This window comes from Phyllobates terribilis, unplaced genomic scaffold (genome assembly GCF_046119375.1).
Source record: "Phyllobates terribilis strain yellow unplaced genomic scaffold, ASM4611937v1 Scaffold_7516__1_contigs__length_37106, whole genome shotgun sequence".
Taxonomy (NCBI): Eukaryota; Metazoa; Chordata; class Amphibia; order Anura; family Dendrobatidae; genus Phyllobates; species Phyllobates terribilis.
Window position 1 is genome coordinate 1 of NW_027370257.1, and position 20,630 is coordinate 20,630.

The 20,630-nt window shown below is 39.3% G+C and overlaps 1 protein-coding gene across 1 annotated transcript; it reads right to left on the reverse strand.

Moving 5' to 3' along the window:
- Window positions 1-2,216: 2,216 nt before the first annotated feature.
- On the reverse strand, window positions 2,217-2,693 carry LOC141251678 (uncharacterized). Its single transcript, XM_073670394.1, has one exon. It carries the CDS (start codon window positions 2,691-2,693, stop codon window positions 2,217-2,219), a length of 477 nt encoding a protein of 158 aa, XP_073526495.1.
- Between the last annotated feature and the right edge of the window lie 17,937 nt (window positions 2,694-20,630).

Below are 20,630 nucleotides of genomic sequence, written 5' to 3' on the forward strand. Positions count from 1 at the left end.
ATGATGTTGCGCAGCATGATGTAGTGAATGAGCTTTGTGCTGAAGCTCAGCATGTGCGTCTTGATCTCCTTTGGACACGCTTTCCCCACCAGCAGATCCAGGGTCTCAACCTTGCCTGAGGGACAGTTCTTCTTGGGCAGAGATGCATACCCTTTGCCCGTCCGTAGTTCTAGCACCTTTGCCATGTGCTTGATGTTCAGCATATTTGGCTCCCCCCCCCCATGGAATATGGGCCACAGAGTAGAGCTATCCTGGAGAGGGGGTCATGACGACTAGTGCGCTATAGAATTTGCGCACTTCCTCATGGTTGACGGCGAAGGGCTCGACCTCTAGCTCTGACTAGGGCGTTCGTTCGAGGGAGGTGACTGCGGCAGCGAAGTCGAATTCTTCAGGGCTGAGGCTGGACTAGAACCCTTTCCCGATGATAAGGGGCTCGATCACGACGCGACTAGAGAAGTTTCCGTGGGCAAGCGGTAGGCAGAGGGACTCATCGCTTTCAGTGGCAGCGATTGTCTTTTGGCGCTTCTGGGTGGTGGAGGAAGGAGTGATGGCTAGGGCTCTTTTGTGGGACGACTGAGGTGGTGGAGAAGGAGGAGTGGTAAGTGCGAGGCCAGTGGAGGTGATGGAAAGAGGCTGGTGGGTGGACTCGTCATGCATGGAAGCGGTAGGAGTTTGTTTAGTGGATTCGGTGGAAGAGGCCTTGGGTTCGGTGGAGGAGATAGGGTGAATAGGCGCTGGATTTGGTTGGTCTTCCTCGATAGGGGTTGGAGATGTGGTGTGAGCGGCAGGTGGTGGAGGTGGTGAGGATGAGGGCTGAGGAGTGGGCACTTTTCAGGTATAGGGGAGAGAGTCTTTTGAGGTGTTGGGTCGGTGGAGGTTGGCGCTGATGAAGGTGGAACTGAAGAGGCGGCTTTTGAGCTCTCCATGAATTCCTGAAATTTTAGGAACGCTGTCCATTTCTCTGCGTCGATGTTCATGGGATTGGTCATTTGAGTGTGTTTGAGAGAGTAGATGTGAAGGGGAGATTGCGAGTAATAGTGTGAAGGTGCAGGTTTGAGAGATGAATGCTTGGGAGAGAGGAGGTTTAAGTAGAGAGTGAATAGTGTGAAGGCGGTGAAAGGGGGTGAATCTGGTTTGAGGGGCTATTTATGGAGGGCGGTGAACGGTCGAATCACAACGGCCTGATTCAAATATGGAACGGCACCTCGTTTATCGCAGAAGCAAGTAGTCGTTGGTGAGCTGGTGAGTAATGAGTGCGTAGAAGATAGTCGACCGTTAAGCCGCTTGGTCCCTATAATTTTGTCGGTCTCTCAGTTCCTAATCTGATCTGCGCTTAACTCTATTCCGGGTTACTCGGTCCCCAAGGATGTGTTATTCAAAATCTGCGCTTGTTATCTCTTATACTTACTCGGTTCCCATGTACTGACGCGTTGTGTCTCAGTTCCCATTCTTGGTAGGATAATTTTAACTCGCTTAAGCAAATAATTATCTCACACACACAAAGGGACATAGAAGCTCTTTTAAAAACAATAAGTGTTAATCATTCATGGGTAGGATTTTTGACATCTCAATGAACATTCCTAGTTGTGGCTTATATGGTCATAGGGAACGTGACACTGAGATCAAGGCTAAGGGACTGACCTATAAGCATGTATCTGGGAGGGGGGCTTGATTATAAGGTTAATAAGCGATCATCGTGCATATATATAAGGGCTTGAAAATGAGTATCATGCATATGGATCAAATTTTCGCAAGCAATAGTGCAATCCTAGAAGGGGCCTATCTAAGCATTTATCATTTAGCATCACACAGAGCATGCAAAGGACGAATACCCCTAAGAGTATAAGTTAGGTTTGCGCACGTATTAGTCCTAAGTTCCCAAGATTAAAAGAAGCACTGAATTACACAAGATCAAGGGAAGAAGCTTAAGTGGAAGGAGATGCTTAATGAAAGGGGATCACGCCCAAGTGAAGTTTCAGTTTGATGAATGGTTCCTTGTTCAAGGCCTTGGTAAAAATGTCTGCTATTTGATCCCCAGTTCTACAGTGGGTGAGCTCTATGTGCTTTTTCTCCACATTGTCTCGAAGGAAGTGGTGACGCACGTCAATGTGCTTGGTTTGATAGTGATGCACAAGGTTCTTTGAGATGTTGATCGCGCTTGTGTTATCACACCTTATTTCAATTGAGCCCATCGAAATGCCAAAGTCTGTGAGTTGTTACTTGAGCCATAGGAGTTGAGCACAACAAAAATCCGCTGCTATGTATTCTGCCTCGGTGGTGGACACAACTAATGAGTTCTGCTTGAGAGAGCCCCAAGTGACGAGGCAAGGGCCTAGGAACTGTGCCATACCTGAGGTGCTCTTTCGATCAACGACATAACCTGCATAGTTAGAATCTGTATATCCAACAAGGGTAAAATCGCAGTTCTTAGGGTACCATAAGCAAAGATTATCAGTCCCTTTCAAGTAACGAAGGATACGCTTGATAATAGCAACATGCGACTCCCTTGGATCGAATTGGAAACGTGCACAAAGACTCGCTGCAAAAAAAATATCGAGCCTGGAGGCGGTTAAGTACATTAAAGATCCTACCATACCTCTACAGAGTGTTTCATTCGCCTTTGGTTCGTTATGGTCTGCATCAAGCTTAGTGCATGTGGAAACTTGAGTGTGAAGGGGCTTCTTGTTGTCCATCCCAAACTTCTTTATGATCTCCCTTATGTATTTTTGTTGATGAATTTGAATGCCTTCAGCCTTTTTCACCACTTGTGGTCCAAGAAAGAAGTTGAGTTCCCCTATCATGCTCATGTTGAACTTGTTGCTCATCACGTCTTTGAATTTCTTTACAAGGGACATGTTAGTGGAACAAAAAATGATATCATCAACGTATACCTGAACCACTAGGATGTCTCCCTTATGTTCCTGGATGAAGATCGTCTTGTCGATTGTTCCCCTTTTGTAGTTGTTGACGAGGAGGTACTTTGAGAGGCATTCATATCATGCCCTTGGTGCTTGCTTTAACCTATAGAGAGCCTTGTCCAGGAAGTACACGTGCTCTGGGTGAGTCGAGTCCTCAAAGCCTGGGGGCTGCTTCACATATACTTCTTCGTTGAGCACACCATTGAGGAAGGCCATCTTCACATCCATTTGGAATAACTTCTTGAAGCCTTTATGCAAAGCGAAGGCAATTAAGAGACAAATGGCCTCTAATCAGGCAACTGAAGCTTAGGTCTCGTCATAATTGATCCCTTCTTGTTGATTGTAGCCTTGTGCAACTAAAAGTGCTTTGTTTCTTACCACGGCTCCTGAACCATCGAGCTTGACGCGAAAGACCCAGCGAGTGCCTATGATGGTGCGATTGGAGGGCTTAGTAACTAGACGCCAAACTTTATTCAGCTCGAACTCATGAAGCTCTTCTTGCATGGCTGCCACCCAATTTGGATCAAGGATGGCTTTTTTTATGTTCTTAGGCTCAGTGAGGGAGACGAAGGCGTTGAAAGCACAAAGGTTGGTTTCCTCAATTGTTTCATCATGTGCTTTAACAAGCCTTCAGAGGTGCTAGTTGATCTACACGAGAGCAAGTGTGGATCCCAGAATGGACTGGGGTGAGCATGTTCTCTGGAGGATGAGCACCTTGTTGTTGAATGACTCTAGTGGGAGGCTATGTGCTTTGAGCAATATCTGAATTAGAAGGCCCTTCGTTATCATTGTCTGAGTCTGAGGCTGAGGGAACTGAGGCTGTAAAGGGAAGGGCGAGTGGATTTAAGGCTTTAGGATGAGGGGCTCGGTCAATATCTGAGGAAGCTTCTAAGGGGGTGACTTCTGGGAATGGATCGGAGGTATTTGATGAAGAAGAGAGGAACGCGCCTTCATCAAACACTACATGTATGCTCTCCTTGAATGTTCTCGTTCTTTGGTTGAACACCTTGTATGCTTTGCTTGCTGAGACATAACCAAGATAGATGGCTTCATCACTTCGTGCGTCGAACTTGCCTAAATTATCTTTCCCATTATTCAGCATGTAGCACTTGCATCCAAATACCCTGAAATGAGATATGCTTGGAGGGTATCCCTTGATCAGCTCGTATGGAGTCTTGCCTAGTGAAGGACGTAGAAGGGCTTTGTTGGTGATGTAGCATGCAGTGTTCACCACTTCAGCCCATAGAGAGGGAGTGACTCCACTTTGAATTAGCATTGTATGCTCCATCTCTACTAACGTTTGGTTCTTTCTTTCAACCACTCCGTTCTGTTGAGCGGTCCTAGGGGCTGAGAAGTTGTGAGCGATTCCCCTTTCAATGCAGTAGCTCAGCATATCTCCATTCTCAAATTCAGTTTCATGATTTGATCTTATAGAGCGCACCTTCAGAGATAGGGAATTTTTGAGTAAAGCGACTAACTCGATGAAGTGCGAGAAGGTTTGATCCTTGGAGCACAGAAATAAGGTCCAAGTGAACCTGGAATAGTCATCAACAATCACAAATATGTAGCGTGCCCCACCAGGGCTTTGAACACGCATTGGCCCACAGAGATCCATGTGAAGTAGCTCAAGGGGCTTCTTTGTAGTGATGTCCTGCTTGGCTTTGAACGAGCTTCTGACTTGCTTTCCCTTGACACAATTAGCGAAGTGAGTCATGTTGTCTATCTTGATGAGAGGTAAGCCACGGGCTAGCTCCTTTGCACGTACCTTATGTAGAAGATAAAGATTGACATTCCCTAGTCGTTGATGCCATAAGTCAGTCTGATCTTCTAGAGTAGCAAGACAAAGATGACTCTTTGGAATGAAGCTGGAGCTGAATATATACATGTTGTTGACTTTCTTCCCCCTTAAGATAATTTCTCCGATAGCATTTCTCACAAGGCACTTTGAGGTTGTGAAAGTCACTTTGTTTGGTCCCTCATCACAGAGATGAGCTACGCTTAAGAGATTATAGCGAAGGCTCTCCACAAGCAGTACGTAAGAAGCATCATTCAAGCTACTCACTTCACATGTAGTGCGAGTGGTGACTTGTATGCCTTTTTACTTAGCGCTTGCTTCTTCTTGAAAGAGTGTATAGTGTGACCATTGTTACTAAAAAATCTGCACCATTCATTGTACTTCATATAACCATATTTTCCCTTTTCAGGTATAAAGGGCTTCCTATCCTTAATCTTGGAATCTAGTATGTTGTGGCATTCCCTTGGGCTTGGCTCACATACATTTTATGAGCCTTTTACCCATGAAACCAATATTGTCATCCCCTAATGGTTGTTCAAGTGCCTTAACCTTTTTCTCTAAGAATTCATTCTTGCTTCTACAGATTTGAAAGGCTTTGTCTAAGGTCTCATCTTTTTCATTTAATTCTCTGGTGAGATTTTCATTAGCGCCCGAGCACTTGGAGGAATCTAAATCGCATCCTAATCCAGGTCTAATCTTTTACAAACACAATTTGGTTCACCGTTTTCTCATTAATAGATTTAGTTAATTCGGTGATCTTCGTAAGACCTAAGTCACTTTCTACCTTGAGTTATAAATCCTTTAACGACCCTCCTTGAGGTTTCTTACCCTTGTAGCCCTCGCAGGATTTTGTCATCAGACTCAGTTCCCTAGATTTTACTAAGGCCTTTTCTTTATTAGCTAACCTAGTGGACAAGTCTAGACATGCACTGCGTAGTTCAGTTACTTCCTCTTCATATTTTGTGATTTGAGATTCTAAGGCTTCAGTGTCTTCTAGTAGCCCCTTAATCATATTAATAAGGTCTTTATTTCAAGCATGTTTAAGCGGTTAGGAAAGGAATCAGAAGTAAAAGCCTTTGTATTGGCCATGATACATTTGCCTTGGAATCCTTCATGAAGGTGAGCTTCATCATCTTCTTCTCCCCATGCTGAGAAAAGTTCCTTCTTCTCAGTGGCCTCTAGTTTTGGGTTGGTGCACGTCTTGGCAAGATGTCCCTTCTCCTGGAAGTTGTAGCATGTATACTCCTTGAGATCACGCTTAGCCAATGATGATGCTTCTCCTGGTCCAGCTCTCTTCTTGAACCACTTTTTAACCATCTTAGTCATGGGAGTGACTTCTGTATCGTCTTCCTCATCTTCTTCACCATCATTACGCTGTTCCATTGGCTTCTTTTACTTTTAAGCCCTTTAGCGAATCAACGTTCACTTGGTCGAAGAACTTTCCAAACATGTCAACTACTAGAAGCTTATTACAGTCTGGAGACATGAGTGTGATCCGTCGAGTGAGCACAAATTTATCGCTCATAGAGTAGATAACAGTCAATGTCTGCTCTGGAGGAGGAATGGTTACACTAGAGGAAGTCAATTTGTTGATCATAATTGTGAAGCGTGACTGGCAGGCTGACATGCTTTCACCAGGGAGTTGTTTGAAGGGCTGAAACTTCCTTTGAAGCGTGAACTTTCCAGTATCCTTCTGGTCTTCGCTCCCTCTGTGTATGGCGATGATAACTTCCCACATGTCTTTGGCCGTTTGTATGCCAATGACTTTGTCAATATCCGTGTGGGTGAGTCCACACAGAATCAGTTGTCGAGCTTTTGAGTTTTCTCCATCTTGGCATAGTGCTCTGGTTGTTAATCCTTTCTTTCCTTCAATTCTGGAAGAACTTCGTCTCCAAGCTCTATGATTCTCCAACATTGGTAGTCTTGAGTTTGAATGAACGTAGTGTGCACTCCCATCCACCAATCAAATTCTCCTTCTCGAAGCTGGTGAGGTTTGTTGAGGGACATGCCGAGGTTGAACTCTGAGTTCTTAATTGCCGTATTGGAATTAGATCCTGCTCTAATACCAATTATGGATCGTGAAGATCTTAGCGTAACTAAAGATCTTTTGTGCGGAAATAAAAAGCTAAGAACAAAATTAACACACAATTCCAAAACGTTGTTGATTTGATTTCTCATGGAACTTACAACTACTAGGCGAACACACAGTGTTGTCTTCTCATTAAATTATCAACAATTTTTTACAGGTGTCAAATTTTAAGAACATTGTTATTTTTGAATGGCAGTCACATGACATCCTATTTGGCATATATGTGATACAAATTATTTTAAACTGAAAACAAAATCTTCTATTTTATATACAGGAAAAATATAGAATAATTAAAAATGCAACATTATCTTTTATATTTGATTATGAAGATATCTTCTAAGAAATAATAAAAAATAACTAAAATAAAGAATACAAAAAATCACAATTACAAGAAAAGTATAATATAAACACAATAACTTCTTATATATGAAAAAGATATTTACTTATATTATTATTCAAAATGATATCTTTTTATTACTAATTTATTCATAAATATTTAAAATTATAATAAATGTATAAATTATTTATTTTGAAATATGAAAATATTGGATAACGTGCATGGTACCTGGATTAAACTAGTTCTAGATCTGAAATCCTAGACGAAGATTTGTCTTATCTTATTCCATATTTGACTGATACTTAAAGTTAAGTAAATACAAACTAGCGTATGTTCTATGCCATGCATGGGAATATTTTAATATATAAATTATAAATAATATTTTTTAAAAGAAAATTTATTAAAGATGTGAGATTTGATGAAGTTGTGAAATTTGATGAGATGATGAATAGTTATTAGATAAAATGGTGATACATGCTGAATAATACTACTATAATCCAAATAATAGATAAAAATGAACGACTATAACTTTTATAATGCTAAATCGGAATAATTAATTAAATTATTTTCTTTATAGATCAAACTCTAAAAAATTATAAACTTTATATGTAAATCTTCTTAATATCTATTAAAATAAAACTATCTCAAGCTTTCTCGAGAGTTTAGACCAAAATATTATTGAGTTATTAATTTTCTATTGGTTTAGACTATTCTCTCATTTCAACCTAATTTCTATTTCTATTTTTATTTTTATTCTTATAATTAAACAAAATCCTAAGATTTAAGAAAGAATTGATAAAATATTTAAAATTTTAATAATTAATTTAAATGATTTTCTAAAACATAATTAGTAATTATTATATTAATTAATATTTTTTCCTATACTTAGATTATTTTATATTTTCCAAATTAGTTACTATAATCAACATAGATTTTAACATTTAAATTAAATTTTATAAATTTTTGTTTCCCTAAAGATAACCCCTGCAATATGTTATATTTTATTTTTAATTTTATGTTATTTTTAAACCAAACCCATTATTCTAATGCATTTTTTTAAAATAATCTTTTACCAAACAAAACAACTATATTAAAGTCTTTTTTATATTAAACTTTAACAAAAAATATAAATGGTTTAATTACATAAATGATAGTTAATGGATGAAATTTATAGTACGATACACAATAAAACTAGATTCATTTTTTAATAGCATAGAATATAAATTATGACAGATTTGATTCTAAGGGAAGAAATGAAGTTTATAAAATATTTATTATATATTACAATATATGTCTATATATTCTAGTATAGTTACTAATTTACAAATAAAACTTAATTTATAAAAAGGTTTTTTTTAACACCTTGAATTATTAAGTTATTTTTTGGAAGAATCATTTAAGTTTAATAATTAAATAGATTAAACTATAATTATGTTAGCACTTTGTTCCTACGAATGTGGGGTTTATTTATCAAATTGAAAAATAGAAGAGGGAATAGTAGGACCAACTAGAGTAGGAGAGATAATAACAGATCTAATAAGAAAATTGCACCTAATAAATTAATTAGCCAAAATTAAGGGGAAAATGATAAATTTTAATATATAGATTGTACTGGTTTTATTATATTTTATTGATCTTATAAATAAATATCACTGTAATATGAAATTCTAGGAATAATATACGTTCCTAATAGAAAATCGATTAAGAATAAGATTTTGATTAGTAAAAATAATAATGTATCCAATTGTAGCTTTATTATATATAGACAATGTTCTAAAAATCTCGCCTAGGCGCTAGGCGGCACCCTAACGTGGCGACTAGTTGCTAGGCATTTTCAGCTAGGCGGTGGAAAAAACAAATCGTCCACCTAGGCCCCGCCTAGGCGTGTTTTTTTAGAACATTGGATGGAACAGATGATGTAGATTAAGATAGTGATGAGTTTGAACTTGATGAGTCAGACATGGAGCAAGAACTTAATGTTCATGTTGAGGATAGGGCTGCACATCCGGCCCGACCTGGACCAGACCGGATTTTTGTGAAAGCATGACCCGTAGACCGGACCTGACCGGATTAAGTCGGTCCGTCCGGTCCGGGTTTCCGGTCCAGGCCGGAAAAAACCCAGAATTTTATTTGATTTAAACTAGATTTTTTTTATAAAAACGCGCTACGGTTGGCCAATATTTACACGTCCGGGTTATCCGGTCCGGACCGGAACCCGGAAATTTCTAAAAGGGTGACCCGGGGACCGGTACCGGTACCGGTCCGGTCTTGACCCGACTAGGATTTTCCGGTCCGGACCATTTTTGTGCAGTCCTACTTGAGGAGGACAATGAGATTGAATAGATGGAGGGTAAGATTATATTTATATTTTATTAGGTTGAAATCTGCGTTGAAAATTGTAGGATTTTTTCTTGTTGTGGTCTTGTAGATCTTCTTTTATAAAAAATGCTACAAAGTCTATGAATTTTAGATGATTAATTAGCAAATTATATGGTTATATTAAAAATACATACTTAAATTATGAATTACTAATTAAACTTATAAATTAATATATTTCTATTTAGCTTTTCATATAATGAAATTGTACTAAAATATAAAAATAAGTGTTGTAATATTGATCCGCTTAGGCTCCCGCCTAGACGCTAGTCCCCCCTTACCGCCTAGCACCCGCCTAACGTTTTTTAGAACACTGTATATAGATGATTAAAAAAATATCAATAAAGATGAGAGAGAATAATATAGCAAATAGTAGATTGACACATAAGCAATAGTGGGGTTTAAAACTCTTGAGAAAGCTTGAAATAGTTTTGTTTTAATATATATTAAGATTTAAGAAAATGTTCATCACAGTCCAAATCTTATTCAACTATAATTTCATTCATCAATTTCCATACGGGCAGCTTTCTCCTTTTTAAAAAAATTATGAGTAGCCTTCTTTTTTTATTTAAAGAGGAGCGGAGCCTACGTACGCGTTAATTAAAAAATCAAAGTCGGGCTACAACAAAACAAAGCGGGGTGTAGCCCTTCCCCTAGTGTCTTCAGACAAAACGTCCAGAACATGCTCTAGAGGCGTAAGAAGCACGATAACACCAAAACTAAAGTCAAAAGAATAAGAGGCTAATGAGTCTTCCACCCCGTCAGCTTCTCTAAAAACATGGCGAAACTGGCAATGTCAGTCCCTACTGATGGAGCCTTTCGCCCTGGCGAGTAGGCTAGAAAGTGGGTGTGTACTATCCACGGGTTTACTTAGAAGCTGGATGGAAACTTGCGAGTCAGTTTCTAGATAAACCCTCATGTACCCTTTGTTCCAAGCCAGACAAAGGCCCGAAACAATACCCCAAATCTCGGCCATAGGAACCAAGCACGACCCAATGTGATGTACAAAACCAACAATCCACTTACCGTTGTGATCCCAGATCACACCACTTGTAGCACCAATACTCGCACTAACCGCTCCATCGGTGTTCAGCTTCACCCACCCATGCTCTGGTGGCCCCCATCAAACCTGAACCTCGCTTCGGATCCTGCTCTCACCGGCCCGTCGAGAACTCCAAGCTCTAGTATAGGTCTCAACTTCGCAACGAATGAAGTCCGCCTTGCTATGGTTGAACTCTTCACCATTAAATACCCAAAGATTTTCCCACTTCCAAATATGCGAAATGGTAGTGATGAAGGTTTCAGACCATTTCAAATCACCCCACCGGAAAGCCAAAAGGTTATCTCTCATCCAGATTGTGAAATCCGACGAGAAGAAGGGAGAACTCGCAAGACCTGCACGAAGCTCAAGCAACACCTTCCTAGCTACTCCACAGTCTCTGAGAACATGGAGCAAGTCCTCGCTAGTAGAGCGGCACCGGGCACAATCAGAGGAGGAGGTGATATGTCTACGAACCCTCTCCGCATTGGTCAAGACCACACCCCGTAACGAGAACCACACAAAGAACCTAGCACACTCCTGCACCAAAGAATCCCACAAACAACCGAGAACATAGTAATCAATGTTAGTATCGGTACCTTGGAGGTGAAGGAGGAGGTAGGTCGAGCGCATGGAGAAATCCTCGTCGGAAGTGTGTGACCAACTCACAACACCCGTCATCATCGGATCCGTACTCAACCGAATAGAGGCAATTCTGCATAAGGTCGTAGCCGGAAGCCTATGTGAGAAGGCCACCCAGTTCCAACCAACATTGTGATCCCAATAGGAACAAACCGGACGTTTGAGCTCGCGAACACTACACACCGCCTTGCTAATATCCTTCAACGGTCTATCACTCGTCCAAACATTCGACCAAAACCGAGTACAAAGATCGTCACCCACGCTCCAAAGAGCTCCCCTCGGCAAAACCATCTCAAGCCCCCTCTTAATTGCACGCCATGGTGGATAGGGATCACTATGCTAGTTGAGAGCGGGACGCACATATTTAGCCCTGAGAACATTCGCCCACAGTTTGTCCCCCGCATTAAGGAAGCGCCAAGCAAGTTTCCCATTAAGAGCAAGGTTGAGTTCTGCCATGCGTTTAACGCCCAAGCCCCCACTCTCGATCGGTCTACAAATATCATCCCAACTAACAAGATGCATGCGGCGGTTGTTCGCCCCAAATGAAGGTGTGAGTAATGCGATCGAATTTCTTGCAACGTTTATCTATGAAAGGAAGTGTTTCCATCGTGTAGACCGGATTTGAGTGGATCACCGATTTAGCAAGGGTCACCCTACCGACAAAAGTGAGAAATCTCGTCCTCCAACCACTAAGATGTGCAGTGATTTTGTCAAGAAGATGGCCGAATGTTTCCTCCCCTATAGGCTTGTGGAGGATGGGAACACGCAGGTAAATGCCAAGATCCTCGGTAACACTTATACCACTAGTCGCCGCAATGTCCCTATGCATACTCACCGGAATATTAGGGGAAACAAAAATACGAGATTTTGAAAGACTAATCTTTTGACCCGAAGAGCGGCAAAAAATGTCAAGACATCCCCTCATCTCCCTCACTTGTCGCACCGAAGCCTCCCCCATGAGCAAAATATCATCCGCAAACATGATGTACGTAAGCGGAGGCCCTCCTCTAGACGTAAAGACCGGCTTCCACACCTTGGTCCGAAGCGACTCCTCAATCAACTGGCTCAACCTTTCTAAACAAAGGATCTAAGAGGTAAGGGGAAATGGAATCCCCTTGTCTAATTCCCATCGACGGAGAAAAGGCCTCCGTGGCTTCACCATTCCAAAGAACTCGAAAGGAGGTAGTATAAATGCATTTAGAGATCCAACTAATCCAAGAATAAAGGAAGCCCGCATTGGTACGTGTATCAATCACAAAGTCCTAACATATTCGGTCATACGCCTTCTCAAGGTCAATTTTCATCACCAAATAGCCACTATTACCTTGCTTTCTCTTGAGAGTGTGCACCACCTCTTGCTCTAGAATAATATTACTGTTGATAATCCTACCCGGGATGAAGTTACTTTGGGTAGGACTAGCAAGGAGTGAGATGATCTTTTGCAAACGATTAGTGAGACACTTAATAATAATTTTATAAAGTACATTGAAAAGTGAAATAGGGCGAAAGAAGTTGACCTTTTCCGGATTATCCTTCTTGGGAATAAGCGATATCAATGTACCATTAAGGCCCAGAGGGAAAGAAGCTGAATACGTGAAGGTGGAAAATAAATCCACCACCGAAGTGCCTACAATGCTCCAGAACTTTTGAAAGAAGAGAGGTTGAAATCCATCCGGACCCGGCGCCTTCAAACCACCCATACCCTTGACCACCACCATAATACCGTACACCGAAAACTCCGCACTCAGCGCCACCCATAAGCTAGGATCAAGCCTCGGGAAGAGGTTCTGAGGGGTGAAAATGGGAAACATATCCTCCAAAGGAAAGGAGAACAACTCACAAAATAGCTCACCACCAAGGCCTCAAGATCACTCGGATTAGAAATCCAGATGTCGTTTTCATCCCGAAGAGACTTCACCCGGTTACGGCGCCTCCTCACCATAGTGGAGGCATGAAAGAAGGAGGTGTTACGGTCCCCCTCAAGAAGCCACATCTCCCTGGATTTTTGCCTCCAAAGAGTCTCCTCACTAATGAGAACATCCGAGAGCTCATGTTGCACCACGTGGTTGTCTGCTAACAACTGGTCAGTGGGGTTGGAGTGAAGCCTAGTTTGCAATCTGAGCAAGAGGTCCATCAACTTAGCTTTCTTCCTGTTAACGTTACCAAAAACCGACATATTCCAATTCTTGAGAATAGGCTTAAGGGACTTCAAATTAGCATCCACCAAGACATTGTCCGCCCATGAATTTTTTATGAGGTCGGCAAAGTTCGGATGCTTGTACCACATGGGATCGAACCGGAATGGGGGTCTCGATGGGTCAAGATGGGGTCTAGGTCTAAGCGAGAGAAGTAATGGTGAGTGATCCGAACACATGGCCAGAAGATGGCGTACGGATGCCTCCGGCTAGGAGATAAGCGCACTAATGGACATCAAGACTCGATCAAGTCGTTTAGCAACATAGGAAGAGGATTTGGCTCCCCTATTCCAAGTATACTTGGGTCCCGAGAACCCCATATCAACAAGCCCCAAGTCATCCACAACATCTTGGAAGTGTTGGGAATCCGAATGAAGTTCCCCGGAGCCCCCGGATCTTTCCTCCAAGCTAAGAATACAATTGAAATCACCTCCCACGAAAGTAGGCCCGGAAGCGGAAGAAACAACTCTATTAATATCACTCCAAAACGGCACCCTACGGTGATCCGAGTCGGGGGGCATAAAGAAAAGAAAAAAATGCAAGAGTCGTCATTCTTCATGAGAGACACCCACATATAATTCGAGTTGAGTTCAAAAACTGCCAAGTTAACGTTAGCATGGTCCCAAAGTATGAACATCCCCCCGGAACGGCCATTCGAGTCAACCACAACACGGCTACCCCAACGAACCGAATCACAAGCCATATTAGCATGAACTCCAGAAACTTGAGTTTCAAAAACGACCACAACATCCACATTGTGCTTGCAGATCATGTAATTCAATGCACTAGCGAAACTATCTTTAATAGCTCCACTACAATTCCAAAGTATCGCTTTCATTTGGATACTAGCGGGAAACAACCAAACAGGCCTAGCCGGGAGGCGATCCACCGGTGAGGAAAACCAGGTATTACCCTCATGAGATTCACAATACAAAGCAGATTTACCTTTAGGCACAATATCTGCATTAGCTGCACACTTCGAAGGTAGCGTCTACATGATAGAGACTCGGGCCCTAGTAATCGGCCCAGAATTGGAAGGACCAATATGGTTAGAGTTCTTTTTACCCTTCCCCTTCCTAGCTTTTCATTCTTTTTTCCAGCAGAAGCAGGTCCAGCTGTAAAAAAATCTAGGTCGAAAGCCAAGGAAGGCCCACACTTTGGCATAGGCCCATCAGACAGACCCGATTCATCCACCGTAGCACTATCTGACCCTTTATCAACGTCGCACTGTGGAGAAGACTCCTGAGAGTGGACATGCCCACCATCTTGATCTAAATCCAGAAATAAATCCATCAACTGGATCCGTGATTGGTAAAGGCCCACTAACACAACTAGGCCCAACTTCCCTGAATTGCATAGATATGCTAGCTAAGCCCAGAACCGAATCCACCAAGGGGAGCACCATCTGCCCAAAGTCCTGATGCACGTCACCATCCTCCTTACCAGGATATTGCGCCACCACGTTCTGACAAACCCGCACCGGATGAGCTACACTGCCCAACGTCACCTCACATCCAACGGTACGCTCCTCTTCACACTCTTCATCTGAACCTTCGCCGGAAAGAATGGTGAACTGGCCTACTAAGACAACTAAATCAGAGCTTTGCTTAACCGAGACACTAGCAGCCTCGTTGTCGATCGGACCAGCGCCCCCTTCCGCCGACGGTCCTGAACCAAACCCTGCTTTCCTAACCCAGGCTTTCTTTGAAACAACCTGCCAATCCAATTCATCCTGTAAATCAAAGCAAACAACTTCCCTCTCATGGGATTTATCACACGAGGCCCCAATCTCCGCAGTGCCAAGACGCCTCTTAGGACACTGATTTTTAAATGCCCGTAGATTCCAGACTGGCCACATATAGAATGAAGGTTTTCGTACTCCACTGTGTAGAAAACTCCATCAACACACAATGAGCTCACCAACCTCTTCGACAATTCTATTTGGACACTCACTCTCGCGAATTTCGCCCTTTGAGCCAGACTAGTGCGAGGATTAATTTTGATAGTAGGGCCTAAAGCTTGGACAATCAATCTCAGAGCATTATCATCATAGTAGTAGATGGACAGACCTAAAATCCGAACCCATATCGGAGTGGTGATGATGTTCTCCACCGCCGGATCAAACTCTAGGGACTAATCTTTCATAGCCAGGTAATGACCGCAAATGATCCAGGGACCCTCGGACAATACACGGTTGTGTTCCTCTTCCTTCTCAAAAGAGACGACGAAAAAACCACACTAGTCCAAAAAGAGGCTTTGGCTACTGTCGATTTACCACGGTTCCGTGTATTGAGGTAGTAAAATAGCATCACACGTATTTTTACTACATTTTTTAATATAACCGTAGTAATTAAACAGTGTATTTACCACATTTTTATAACTAACCGAGGTAATTGACCAAAGTTTTGCTAAAATACCACAACTCCTCATAACCGGAGTAATTTTATGGTAAGTTTACTACAGTTTAAATTTTGAGGGAGTAAATGTGGTGTAATTTTACTACGGTTAAATTATATAGAAGTAATTATGTGTAATTTTAATATGGTTTAGGTTACCGCAGAAGCAATTGTGATACTATTTTACTACCGTTTCTATATGAGTTAAATTAACACGGTTTAATATACATTTACTTCTATTTATATAGAACCGTAGTAAATCATGTTTATCGACTACAATATACTACTACTAACACTTGTCAAAGAGTTACCATTATAATAATATATAGTCTTGATTATTTTCTATTAATAAGGTATCTTAATTTATGTAATTTATTTTGCATTATTTTCAAGAATATCATGTTTTTTATTTGAAAATTGTAACAAAATATTCTATTTTATACAAGAAAAATGGTTATTATTAAAAATGTAACATTATTTATTTATTTAATTATAAGGATATCCAATAAAGAAAAATTGAAATATCTAAAATAAAGAATAAACATAATTACAATTAACAAAGAAAGTATTATTTAAATGTGAAAATGTTATACATGTGTAGTATGTAAAATATTCTAATTTATGTACAAGATAGCTACTGCTTTTCAATATATTATGTAAAATATTCTAATTTATGTACAAGATAGCTACTACCTACAAATAATATAAACCTACATAACAATATAAGATATCTCACTAAATCTACGCACGAGATATGTATTGCTTACCATATATTTTCATTATTTTTAATTTACTAGTGCAAGATATATTTGAATATATGTAGACAAGATATATTTTTAATCTATCTTAATTGTATGGTATATTATATTATATGTCATACTTTTATTTTATATTCAATGTGTCACCTAGTATATTCTAATTTATGTATAAGATAATTATTGCTTGTCTAATACTCCATCCGTCCCCTTATAAAGATCCCATTTCAAAATGTAAGACTATTCATACTTTATGGTTAATGTCTTGATTACTCTCAATGTATAAGAAATAACATAGTCATGTGTGGTCTAGTTTTATTCGCCTTAATAAGCATTTTAATAATATTAAAATTTTATAATTTTTGGAGTTGTATTATTAGAGATATTAACGAAACAAAACAAGCATCGACAAATGTGCAAAGTTGAAATGAGATCTTTATTTAGGGATGGAGGAAGTACATTATTAGGAGATGTAGTTTTGAAAATAAATTAAAATAAAATAAAATTTTATAAAAAATAACATTGTATTATACTATCATAGAAATAATATATCTAATTATAACTTTAATATATATAAATAAATAAAGAAAGAAAAAACAGAAAATCATAAAATAAGAGAGATTTAGGAGATGTAGTTTTAAAATAAACTAAACTAAAATAGAATCTTATAAAAAAACAATATTATATTATACTACTATAAGATAAGAGATATTTTAGGAGATATAATTTGATATTATATCGTATTATCATAAGATAAGAGAGATTTTAGGAGATATGAATTGATGACTCATTTGGATATCTTGTTTTGATTAATTCAAGTATCATATAGGAAGGAAAATGAGTTAATACACCATTGAGGATCGTTCTATACTATATCTATAAAATGAAACTAGTGTATATCTCGTGTCATGCACGGAAATATTTTAAATATATAAATTATAAGTAATATTTTATACCCTCCAAATTAAAACCCTTTCTTTCTCCACATACCCAAAATTAGGGTTCCTCAGTGGTGTCGATGCAGGAGATCTCACGAAGCCCCAAATTGAACGCGTTCCTCAGTTGTGACGCATGAGATCAATGTAGATGGTGAATACGGGTCCTCAGTCTTGTGGTAAGCTTCATTTGTTGATTGATCGCTTCATGCTGACAACCTCTCAAATCTGGAGATAGGAAGCGGGTTTCCTGGCTCCTCGTTGCTGCTTCAGGATTGAAGGAGAGAGATATCAACATCTCACACTTGATGCTCAATTGGATTTGAAATGCAACCGTCAATTGTTCAACATTAATGGCGAGGCTATGGTGATGATGTCTAATCGTGCCTTCACAACTTCTTCGATGCTGTGAATCTACTTAACGTGCTCTGAGATTTGAGAGATGGTTTGCTTAATAGAACCGCATATAAATCTAATTACCTTGCTCTCGCATTTGAATGTAAGAAATTTCTGCTTAACAGAACCGCATTTGAATCCAATTAACTCATCAGTTTTCCTTCCAATTTCTGATTTCGTCTAAAACTCATTTGATTTCTCTACCGACGCGTTGTTTTGGCAGGAAAAATGAAGAACATAAGCTGGATTTTGAAGGCTGGTGAAAAGGAAGATGAAAGAAGAGTTCAAAGTGTTGGTAGCATTAAGAAGCATGTATAACCAAATCATTATCATCGGGAACGCTTCTCTTAGACTACACTCGTGTGTATTAACATTTAGAATACAGCTAGGAAGTTTGGTAGAATTATCCAGTATCTGAGTTCATTTATCTTCCTATATACAGATTCAAACTGTAGCCAAACCTGCTCGTGTAAACCATATAGAATGGGTGGAAAATGCAGGTCAATGGGTTGTTGGATTTTTTGAGATGTTTGAAGAAGGTAACCATAAAATAGTTTGTTTCATGTAGGTGCTGAACCAATTCACTAAATTTGTTCTAAATCTCTCTTATCTTATGCAGGTGTTTTATGCAGCTGGATATTTATGCAGGTGTTTTCCTAAATCTCCTAAATCTCTCTTTCTAAGGCCTTAGATATTTATGCAGGTGTTTTATGCAGCTTTGCCAATAGTTTGTTTTATGCAGGTGTTTTATGCAGGAGCTGAACCAATTCACTAAAAATATCACCTTGGATATTGTCAGGGACAACCATCCGATACAGAATGGGTGGAAATGCAGGTCAACGAGGAATACTATGATGATGTTGCTGATAAAAGAGTACAAGTAAAATAAAGAGATGCAAGAAATATTCCTTCTTCATCAGCTTGTGCTAGTTGTGTTTTTGGCATGTGATGTAAAATCTCATTCGATGCAAACTGTTATAACCTTACAAATTATGTGGAGCAGCCAGTAGCCCTAAAAAATATGGAGAAACAAGGTTAGGCAGTTTGTTTATCATAATAAATATGTATTTTTCCATCGCTAGATGTTGTATGCATAGAACTCAGTTGACTTGGTATCTTATTAAAGCACTGAAATTCCAGAAAAAACAGGAAGATCAACTTCAAGTGCTCTGGAATAACATCTTTGTACATCATTTCCCTCTTATTTTCCAAGTCTTCTTATTGATTTTATTAGTTGCCATTATGATTGTCCCCCATGACAGTTTCCTTAAAGCTCCTTTGCTTAGCAAGAAAGATCAAGCTCTCTGCTTTTTCCACTATTAAGATGTTCAATTACGAAATGTCATACTTAGTAATATTTTTTGGGTTTTGAATTTCCTGCAGGTCTGATGGTAAGGAAGTAGTGATAGACAACAAGTTTCTCAAAGCCAACTCCTCTTTGGCAAATACCCATTTGTACACTGTTTTTGTTGATTGAATATTATATCATTTTCTAAAAAGAACATAATGGTTGATGTTGTTTGTATCTGCTTGGCCAGACTTTTAACATGTTCCCTGTTTCATTTCTTCAATATAGGCCTGCGAGCGATATGCTATTGGCGAAGCTGATTTTGCTTCAGGTAATGTGAGAGTTTATTGTGTATAAATTTCCTAGCAATTATTGTGGTGGTGTATTTGATCTCCCTTTTGTGGTTTGCTTTATCTAGTAGAAGATGATGTTAGATGATGTTCTATTTTCCTTGGACCTCAGAGGAAATCTATATTTGCTACAGTTTTGGGTATTAATATGCGAGATTGAACTTGATTTTAGGATGGTTCAATATTTGCGTAGTTCTGATGGATCTTTATATCATCATTCGACTTTCTCTGTGCCTTCTTGACAGACTCATGAATTGGATTCCCTCTATGCCCATCTCTCTCAAGTGTTTTTTAAACTGCTGAGAAACTTTTCTTAGGAGTTTTTTAAAAACTAAAAATTCCTGATCGTGTTTGTTGTTTCTCAGGAGTTTTTAAAAAAATCCTGACCGTGTCTGTAGTTTCTCAGGAGTTGTATAAAACACTTGAGAGACCTTTCTCAGCCATAACAGAACCTTCTTCAAAAAGGTCTAATGGGTGGCGTAATAAGAAATGGACAATATTTTTAGCGCATATAACCGGACTTGAAAACCCCTTTCTGTTTTGTTAAAAAACTCCCGAGAAATGCACTTTCTGTACTAGTAATTAGTTTTTGAATCTTGAATTTTATATTAATGTATCACATCGTTTCTAAAATAAATTTTTATTATGACAGTGTTATGCAGAATTGTGAGCGTCCATTACTTATTCAGAGAACCAGATTGATGAAATTCGAGACCAATGAGCAACATATGTGCAAAGTTTCATGGACTTGCTACTTAGTTTAAAAACATATTTTTGATAATTTTATTCTTGAAAGTATTATACATGATATAGTTATTCATTTATGTGATTGGGATCTACGCCTTATCGTATTTATTACAATATTTAGATGTTTGATATTTGAGTATATAGTAATATATATTTTGTTAGAAACTCATATTTATATATTATAGTTATTAAATGATTAAATAACAACTGATATAAATATTAAACAATAGAACCGTATTAAATGTACATATATACCACATCACGTGTTTACTACTATTAGAGAAATTACCACGGTTCGATGAATATTGCTCTGGTGTAAATTAACCACGGTTGACACAAAATTACCACGAGATGATTTACCACAGTTAGGAT

Excerpts from the sequence above, each read along its gene's own strand:
- LOC141251678 (XM_073670394.1), bottom strand. The coding sequence starts at position 2,693 with ATGGACAACAAGAAGCCCCTTCACACTCAAGTTTCCACATGCACTAAG.